The 10439-nt window shown below is 41.5% G+C and overlaps 1 protein-coding gene across 1 annotated transcript; it reads right to left on the bottom strand.

The window, feature by feature from the left end:
* Positions 1-8739: 8739 nt before the first annotated feature.
* On the bottom strand, positions 8740-9410 carry LOC122742622 (eukaryotic translation initiation factor 1-like). Its single transcript, XM_043986969.1, has one exon. It carries the CDS (start codon positions 9266-9268, stop codon positions 8927-8929), a length of 342 nt encoding a protein of 113 aa, XP_043842904.1. The 5' UTR covers positions 9269-9410; the 3' UTR covers positions 8740-8926.
* Positions 9411-10439: the final 1029 nt, after the last annotated feature.

The following is a 10439-nucleotide window of genomic DNA, read 5'->3' on the forward strand; positions in this document are numbered from 1 at the left end:
AGTGTCTGAGGCCGGATTTGAACTCAGGTCCTCCTGACTCCAGGGCCGGTGCTCTATCCACTGCGCCACCTAGCTGCCCCAAGAAATGTATTCTTAACCAAACAAGGAAAAGAGGTAATTACAAAAGATAAAATAGGTAACTTTAAGCGTATGAAACTGAAAAACTGCCCAGACAAAATGGCTGCACTTAGGATAAGAAGAGAAGTAATTAAATGGGGGAAAAAACTTTGATAAATTTGATATGAAGATTTTATATAGACAAGTAAATAATGTATATGTTTATGTATACATATATATACCTACATATATATATATATGCTTTCACACATATAGATAGACCAAGAGCTATTTACCAATGAATAAATGGTCAAAGAATATGAATAAATAATTCTCAAAAGAATTGCAAACTATTAACAACAAGTGAGAAAGAATGCTAAAAAATCATTAATATTTGGAGAAATACAAAATAAAAAAACCTTAAGGTCTCACATCATATACTGTAAATTGGCAAAAATGACAAAAGATTGGAATACCCAGTGCTGGTGGGAAGCTAGACACTCTAGTGGTAGAGCTGTGAATCAATACAACCATTTTGTAAATTAGTTTGAAATTATGTAAATAAAGCGATTAAAATGCCCATACCCTTTAACCCAGACATTCCACTACCAGTCTTTTGCCACCTGGCGTTCTTAGATAAGAACAAAAGCCCCTTGTATACTGAAATATTTATAGCATCACTTTTTGTCATAACAAAGGGTAGGAAACAAGATAGATTCCCCATAATTGGGGAATGAATAAAATTGTGAAATGTGAATATAATGGAATATGACATAAGTGATAGTGGCTAATAAATAGAAACATGGAAAGATATACAGGAAATGATGCAGAGCAAAGGAAGTAGAGCCAAGAAAAAAATATACATGATGACTACAACAATACAAATGGAAAGAACAACCAGAAAACAATCAAAAGTGAATGTTAGGGGCAGCTAGGTGGCGCAGTGGATAAAGCACCGGCCTTGGATTCAGGAGTACCTGAGTTCAAATCTGGCCTCAGACACTTGACACTTACTAGCCTTGTGACCCTAGTCAAGTCACTTAACCCCAATTGCCTCACCCCCCCCCCAAAATGAATGTTACAAAATTACCAAGAACAAGCATGACCCCAAAGAAGAAGGATGAGATGATACTCCCAAACTACCTCTTTGCAGAGATGGGAGGTCCATGAGTGTGATACATTGCACATATGCCCAGACTTTTGTAATGTATTGGTCAGTTCTGCTGATTTTTTTTCCTCTTCTTTTTCTTTTTTCTATTTGTCTTTTAAAATATTAGTTGTTACATGGCTGGGTTCCCTGGAAGGGTAAGGAGGAGGCATACTGGGGAAATTTTTGGTGATATAAAAAAAGACATCAATTAAATTAAAAAAAAAAAAGATGGCGGAGGGGGCAGCTAGGTGGTGCAGTGGATAGAGCAGTGGATAGGAGAAAAGATAATGAGTTCTGTTCTGGACATACTGAGTTTAAGATGGCTACTGGAAGGGGACAGCTAGATGGCGCAGTGGATAGAGCACCGGCCCTGGAGTCAGGAGTACCTGGGTTCAAATCTGGCCTCAGATACTTAACATTTACTAGATGTGTGACCCTGGGCAAGTCACTTAACCCCAATTGCCTCACTTTAAAAAAAAAAGGGGGGGGCAGTTAGGTGGCGCAGTGGATAGAGCACTGACCCTGGATTCAGGAGTACCTGAGTTCAAATCCGGCCTCAGACACTTAACACTTACTAGCTGTGTGACCCTGGGCAAGTCACTTAACCCCAATTGCCTCATTAAAAAAAAAAAAAAAAAGATGGTGGGGGAAACTAGGTGATGAAGTGGATAGAGCACCAGCCCTGGAAAACATCACATGGAAGAATTAAGTGTATGTGAATGTGATTTGGATATTAGTACAAAATGAGAGATAAGAGTGTGCAATGTGACTATGTGAAAGTTGAGGGTGGGAATTGTGGAAATTTTTTTTTTTTTGCAGGGCAATGAGGGTTAAGTGACTTGCCCAGGGTCACACAGCTAGTAAGTGTCAAGTGTCTGAGGCCGGATTTGAACTCAGGTACTCCTGAATCCAGGGTCGGTGCTTTAACCACTGCGCCATCTAGCTACCCCTGAAATATTTTTGATGACTAGCCTAATTTGGGGGCTAATCTGACTGGAGTACTTAATCTGGGACTTTTGACTGTTTGGCTATCTGACTGCTGTTAATTTAATTTGGGCTGTTTATAAAGTTCCACCACACTGCTCCACTCCCAAATTGATCAGCAAAATATTAAGAAGCCTCGACTAAATAATCAAAGCAGAGTTTATTTATGAGATACTATTTAAAATGAGGAATACAGGAAATAAAATGTACAACCTGACTGCATTGTGGTGCATCTCTTTCCACTGTGGCTCTTTCCCACCTGCTGGGCCTGGACCTTCTTTAATACAATAAGGACCTTAGCCGCTGCTTGCCTTAGGGCACTCAGGTCCTTTATTCTAACTCTGAGCCCCTTTCACTTTGTAAATCCCCCTGCTTCTAACTTTCCTCTCCTTACTGCCACTGCTGAACCCCTGTGTTTCTCTCTCACCAACCTTCTGTCTGTCTGCTCCATCAGTCTGCCCTTTGGCCTCTCTTTTCTCTGCTCCTAGTCCTTCTTGTCTTCTCCTGCGTCCTTGTAGCCCCATGTCTGTCTTCTCCAACCTTTGCCGTCTCGTCAGCCAGCCTCCAGTAATCTTCTCAGCCCCCTGTCTCCTTGTCCGACCCCCTGAGTCTAACCCCCAGGTCTATATATATCTATATCTATCTATCTATTTTTTTTTCTCCACTCAAACCTCGGGCCTTTTTATACCCACCAAGCCAATCCGCCAGCCAGGGCTGTGGCTGGGGCTAGGGGGATGCTCAAGCATCCCGTGCCTCAGCACAGGCTATCCGGGATCTTTTGGATAGCTCCGCTCAGGTCGGAGGGAGCTGGGGGCTTTTTTCCCCCCAGCTGTCTGACCTGGCATCTTGTACAGCCCACGGGGCTTTTTGGCTCAGCTGAAGCAGAGGGGGAGGGGCACCAGCACCTCCCACACAGAAGAGACCCTGAGGGCCTAAAGCTTTCTAATCTCAACCCAAAGGTAGGGTCCCCAAATCAAAATAAATTTCCACAGAATCAATATATGAGTATGACCCCCAACCCCCTACCAAGAGTGTTGAGGGAGGGGCAGTCTTGTGCCATGTATGGAAAGAGAAGCGACTCTTAATGGGAAGAGGAAATTCTGAAGCTAAATTTCATACCTGCATCAAATATAGAATTGGTGCCAAAGGTTCCTGGGGTGAGAGACATGTCTATGTCCAGACACTCTTCAGAAGAGACATGTGGAAGGACTTTGGAAGCTGCAGATTCAGAGGGCAAGCAAACTCCTTCAAATGCCCCAGATTTCCAGTTTTTTCCCTCTAAAGATTTAGAGAGAGAACCTTTCCTTGAGGAGGATGGGGCACTCTATCTTGGTTTGCGCTGAGATCTCACCTCATTCTCATCTAAAAACTTCATTCACTCATGTATTTTCTAGCATATTCTAATCTGCATAGCTTTTCTGATTTTTATTTGATTTTTGCTTGGATAAATGGGTTTCTCCACTCTTCAATATTTGTGATGGGTTTTTTGTGTGACTAGTGATTGGTGGGAAATTAAGCTAAAGACTTCCCTCTCCCTTCACATGAAGAGACAGAGGATTAAGCTTTTGTTCTGAACCTATTGTAACACTAAACTAGCAAGATTTTAGACATCATTCCAGCTAAATACTACTCTTGGAGATAGACAAGGGTCCTACCTACTTGCAGTCTCCTTTGGACAGGGCTGGTCTTAGAGTCAAAAAGACCTGAGTTCAAATCCCACATTAGATAATTATTAATTATGTTGCCCTGGGTCGGTCACTTAAATCCTCTCAGCCTCAGTTTTCTCATCTGTAAAATGGTGATAATAATAGCACCAATTTTCTTTTATTTTGGTGGGCCAATGAGGATTAAGTGATTTGCCCAGGGTCACACAGCTAGTAAGTGTCAAGTGTCTGAGGTCCGATTTGAACTCAGGTCCTCCTGAATCCAGGGTTGGTGCTTTATCCACTGGACCACCTAGCTGCCCCAGTAGCACCAGTTTTCATGGGGTTGTTTTGAAGATCAAATGAGAAAAGAAAATCTAAAGCACTTTTCAAAGGTTAAAGTGCTATAGAAATGCTATTATCATTGTTCTTGTTGTTATTTGTTATCCTCATAGAGACCCAGTGAAGCAGGTAAGATGAACTTGATTATCATAATTTTACAGATGAAGAAACTGAAATCCCTAGAGGTAAATTATTTTGCCTAAGGTAATGTAGCTAGTTTGTGGCTGGGCCAGGATTAGATTAGAATTTAATTGTTCTGATTTCCAAGCTCTGGGTACTTTCCTTTTTATCATGCTCGTCTTCACCATCCCTCTAGCTTCTATGACAAAATCCCAACTTATCCCCACTTCACGGGCAGCCCATTTCCTTTCTCAGGATTGGCATCCCTGGTTCTCACTAGGTGGCCCATGAATATGTCACTGCACACAGGCAGGAAGACTCGGCTAATAACCATACTGTCTCCTCTCAGACACTAAATTATCCTTTCAAACACCTCACTATTTCTGGAGCCTGACCCAGTGGGAGAGGAGGGTTGCGTGGGATAAGGTTGAGATGAGTTGAGTTGGTGAGAGTTTGTTAATAGTCACAAGGAGAGTCACACCCCAAAAGCCTGAAAATAGGATGCAGAATCAGGAGATGCTAAGTTAGAAGAGAAGAGAGGCATAAGAACTAGACTTGAAGCTAGAGGACTGAGAATGGGAATCTGGTCTCCTGGAATCTTGTCTTTGTCTTCTTAGATGTTTTCCTTCAAAATTAGGTTCAAGTTCACCTCTTCCAGGAAGTTTTCCTTTATGAGTGTCATTATCCTTCTGGTCATTCTTTTCTTTGACCATTTAGTCCTTGGGTATTAAGCCCGAATGAGGGGTAGAAATATTAACATATACATAGAAGACATCCTCTTGAAGAAGAACCTTTGAGATTGCCTTTTGTCACATTGAGGCAAATGCTATTGGGGGCGAGGGAAATAGGGGGCAAACAAACAATAAAAATAGTGGATTCCTATATTCTCTGCACCAGCGGTTTCCAACCTTTTTTGTATGGCTGGTTGGTTGGTTTGGGTTTGGGGTTTTTATAAGATTTCGAGTTCTAAATTTTTCTCCCTCCCTCCCTTCCCTCTCCCCTCCCCAAGACAGAAAATGTGAGGAGATGGAGGTTGGGGTCCTCTCAGTTGCATTAAAGGTCTGCTTCTCCTCTCCCCAGCCAACAAAATCACATGATTCAGGGAAACCCTAGGCTGGTCATGTGGGGAAGGAGTTGAAGGGTTGTCCCTGTGTTGCCTCCCCCACTAGCTATACTTCGTTCTGATTGGCTAGCTTTTGGCGCCAGTTTTTGGCTCTCAAGATTGTAATTCTTGAGTAATTAGGGAAGAAGGGGAGTTAAGAGATAAAAGGGGGACAGCTAGGTGGTGCAGTAGATAAAGCACTAGCCCTGGATTCAGGAGGACCTGAGTTCAAATTCGGCCTCAGACACTTGACACTTACTAGCTGTGTGACCCTGGGCAAGTCACTTAACCCTTATTGCCTTGCCAAAAAAAAAAATAATAATAATAACACTAAGAGATAAAAGGCCTGTGAGCCTCCAGCCTGGGGCCCATTCCACAAGGGAATGGCCTGTTCTGGAAAGAATGAAAATAAAGGAGCCTTTGACACATCACTAATGCTGAGTATTAGAGTGCTATTTCTCACAGAAAGCAATCTGATATAAGTTATAGATGTACAATCACATTAAACATATTTCTGCATTAGTCATGGTGTGAAAGAAGAATCAGAACAAAAGGGGAAAACCTCAAAAAAGAAAACAAAAAACAAAAAAAGTAGAAACAGTATGGTCTAATCTTCATCCAGATTCCACTGCTCTCTTCTCTGGATGTGGAGAGCATTTTCCATCATGAGTCCTTTGGAATTATCTTGCATCATTGTATTGCTGAGAAGAGTTAAGTCAATCACAGTCAATTATCACACAATGTTTTTGATATTGTGTACAATGTTCTCCTGGTTCTGCTCATTTCTTTTTCTTTTTTTTAAAAGTATTTTATTATTTTCCAGTTACATATAAGGACACTTTTCAACATTAGTTTTTGCAGGATTTTTTAGTTCCAAAAATTTTATTCTCCCACCCTCCTTTCCCGTCCTCCTCCCCAAGATGGAAAGCAGTCTGATATAGGTTGTATATGTACATTCACATTAAGTATATTTCTACATTAGTCATCCTGTGAAAGAAGAATCAGAGCACAAGGGAAGAACCTCAAAAAAGAAGGGAAAAGGGGCAGCTAGGTGGCACAGTGGATAGAGCACCGGCCCTGGAGTCAGGAGTACCTGAGTTCAAATCCGGCCTCAGACACATAACACTTACTAGCTGTGTGACCCTGGGCAAGTCATTTAACCCCAATTGCCTCATTAAAAAAAAAAAAAGAAGAAGAAGGGAAAAAACAGTCTAAAGGTAGAAACAGTATGGTTCAATCTGTATTCATAATTCACAGTTCTTTTTTTCAGGATGTTGAGAACATTTTTTATCATGAGTTCTTTGAAACTGTTTTGGATTGTTGCACTGCTGAGCAGAGTCAAGTCTATCCCCATTTTTCATCACAAAATGTTGCTGTTACTGTGTACAATGTTCTCCTGGTTCTGCTCGTGTCAGTTAGCATCAGTTTGATATAGGAGGCAAAAAAGGATTAATAGAAAAACCTAAGATCAAAGCTCTAATACAGATATTAGCTCTAAAAGGGAGTCAGATCCCAGTTAATGGATAACTTATACTAGGTTCTTGTACCCACAGAAATCAGTGCCCATAACAGACCAGAATGGGTCAGGTCAAAATAACAATAAAGGGAAAAGACAACCTATAGAAATTCTAATGAAAAATGATTATATTTTGAAACTAGTCATGGGAATCAGAAAGAGACATGCGCAGAAAAGGCCAAATTTGTCCCCAGATTCACCTTATGACATGTAAACCCCCAAAACACACCTCCACTGAAAAAAGTTCCCGCCTCAGGGGTTGACTTAGGACCCCAGGAACTCCAAATTAGGATAAGCCCTCCCCTGTAACACCCCTAGGTGGAGAATATTCTAATGAGACTGATAATCAATTTATCCATACTATAAATATAACTGTCTTTCCTTTCCTTATTTGAGAGATACCTTTCCACTATTCTGGTTCTCTCCCTGTGGTCACTCACAGTATTGCAATAAAACTTGGGAAACTAAGTCACTGAGTCTTATAATTCTTTTGGGACAACTCACAATCAATTTGACCCCAAATTCCATCCCATATCAAGTTCATGTAAATCTTCCCAGGTTTTTCTGAAATTTGCCTGCTTATCATTTCTTACAGAACAATGGTATCCCATTACATTCATATACCACCACAACTTGTTTAGTCATTCTCCAATTGATGGGCATCCCCTCAATTTCCAACTCTTTGCCCCCACAAAAAAGAGCAGCTATAAATATTTTTGTACATGTGGGTCCTTTTCCCTTTTTTATGATCTTTTTGGTATAAAGACCTAATAGTGGTATCGATGGGTCAAAGGGTATGCACAGCTTTATAGCCCTTTGAGCATAGTTCCAAATTGCTCTCCAGAATGGGTTCCCAACCTTTTTAAGTATAGCCCATGTCCAAGCATCCTCTGGGATTTTGCGGGGTGGCCCCCAAATTTACATTTTCTTGCTTGTTTTATCCCTACTTAAAGTTGATGCTGGTGTGATGATTTTTTATTTATTTATTTTTTTTTAGTGAGGCAATTGGGGTTAAGTGACTTGCCCAGGGTCACACAGCTAGTAAGTGTTAAGTGTCTGAGGCCGGATTTGAACTCAGGTACTCCTGACTCCAGGGCCAGTGCTCTATCCACTGCGCCATCTAGCTGCCCCTTGGTGTGATGATTTTTAAAATTCCCAAGACATAGTTTCTGAGTAATTTAATCATATTATTAATAAGGTCAGCACATTTATTAATAAAAGGATGGTCATTTGCCATCTCTCCTAGACCAATGACCCCCTCACGGTGATGGGTTCACAGTTTATATGCTCTTGGAAGAGGAGGTGTTCCTCAGAGTGGAAATCAACTCTAATTGATCAACAATCAATGAGAAAATGGATATTACAGTGAGAGGGTAGGCTATATTTACAATGAGAGTCTTAGGGCATATGTGAGGAAAACAACTCCTGCTCAATAATTCTCTGGAACTTGGCAGTGATGTGACAAAACCTCATTCTCGAGAGAATGGCCAACCCAGTGTGCAGTTGGTGGGTGCAAAGAATGGAGGCTCCCAGGCCCCGTTTTAAACCCTAGTCCCTAATTCGAGTTGGACCCTCCTCTTTTTTCATCACTGGTTCAATTAACTCAAGGGATACATTCTAAGCAAAAACTAGCTAACCAATACACAATTTTCCTGACCCTAATTTCCATACCATCTCAGAGCTTCCCTGAACCATGTGATTTTGTTTGCTGGGGTTTGGGGGTAGGGTGGGGGAAGGAGAAGGAGACCTTTTTCCTCCAACAGGTCTGATTGAGAGGAGACCAATCCCCATTTCCTCACAGCATGTGACTTGGATCACCTACATCTTTTTTTTTTATGGCTCTTTTCAGTTTATTACATGAATGAGTTACACTAGTCCAAGTTAAACAGCGGACCCCAAATGGTTACATTATACAAGCAGTGAGGTTTTTAAACTTGTGATAAGGGACAGAAGGGAATTTTTCTACTCATTGCAAGGAAATCCTCACTTAAACTTCAGTGAGCCACAAGCACTTAAAACCCATGAACCTTCAGCTGGTCGTCCTTAGCCAGTCCAATCTCGACGAGGCACTGGCATATGTTCTTGCGCTGGTCACCCTGTAGCTGAATTACTTCTCCATATTCTGGATGCTCAATTACAGTAGCATTGCAGGCAAATTTCTTCTTGAATGCCTTCACTAGTTTCTTTTTATCGTAATCATCAGCGATCCCCTGGACAGTAGTGAGGGTCTTCCTGCCGTTTCTCTGTTGAATTCTTATGTGGATATAATCCTCAGTCCCAGCAGGAAGCAGGTCATCACCCTTACTTGCATCAGCAAAGGCGTCGAAAGAGTGGAGGTTCTGAATAGCGGACATACGATACGATTCCTTTTCCTCGGTGGAAACGGCCTGCGGAAGGCGGTGGCGGGAGAAGGCGGGCGCGGGGGACGGAGCGTCGGGAAGCGAGGGGGCTCGAGGGGGAGGCTGCTGAGTCCTCGGCGGCGGCTCAGTGACTAGGGCCGCCGGATCACCTACATCTTGATAAAAAAGATTTATCAATCTCCATATCACCTGTCCCCAGATCAAACACAATGAGCAGGAAAGCACCCATTAGCCCAAACAGAATTTCTCTGTCTAATTAGGTCTTGGCCTGGGCAAACCCCGGTTGGTTTCTGGATGAGGAAATAGAAAAGGGGAAAAACCTTGGTCCTAATAGAATAGCTACTTATTAAATACAAGAGAGAAATACTCATTTCTCACACGGAGGAATCTCAGAATACAGCTTAAATATAGTTTATGTCTAGGTTTCCATATATTTGAGTAAAAGAGTCCTCAGCCTTTATTCCTCCTTGCAGAAAATGAAGAAAACATATGTAGAACTCACAGCTAATAAACAGTCAACAGACTGGGTGAGTGAGAAGTCAAGGATGACACCTAGGTTTCAAGTTTGGGTGGCTAGGAGAGTAGCGATACCCCAGAGCAGAGGTGTTAAACATATGGCCAGTGGCCACATGCAGCCTATAACACACCTAACAGACACAGCCTGAACCAGATTAAAATATGGCTAGGAAATGGTTAATGAAATAAATAAAAAGACAATAAAACTGAGTCAGTATGCAGCCTATAGGCATTCTTAAATATGGATTAGGGGCTCCTGTCTCTACTTGAATTTGACCCAATTTCCTGAGACAATAATAGAGGACCTTTGGAAGTGGAGAGGATGTGACAGAAAAATAATGAGCTCAGCTTTGTGGTGGTTGTTTTTTGTTTTTTTCAGAGCAATAGAAATTTAATTATTTTTAATAGTATATTTTTTTCCAATTACACGTAAAGAGAGTTTTCAACATTCATTTTTGTAAGATTTTGAGTTCCAAATTTTGCCCCCTCCTTCCCTTCCCTTCCCCCTCCTGAAGCCAGCAGGAAATCTGATTTAGGTTATACATTACAATCAAGTTAAACATATTTCCACATTAGTCATTTTGTGAGAGAAGAATCAGAACAAAAGGAAAAAAAAACACGAGAAAGGAAAAACGAACAACAGCAAAAA

The sequence above is a fragment of the Dromiciops gliroides genome, chromosome 2 (assembly GCF_019393635.1).
Source record: "Dromiciops gliroides isolate mDroGli1 chromosome 2, mDroGli1.pri, whole genome shotgun sequence".
Lineage (NCBI taxonomy): Eukaryota > Metazoa > Chordata > Mammalia > Microbiotheria > Microbiotheriidae > Dromiciops > Dromiciops gliroides.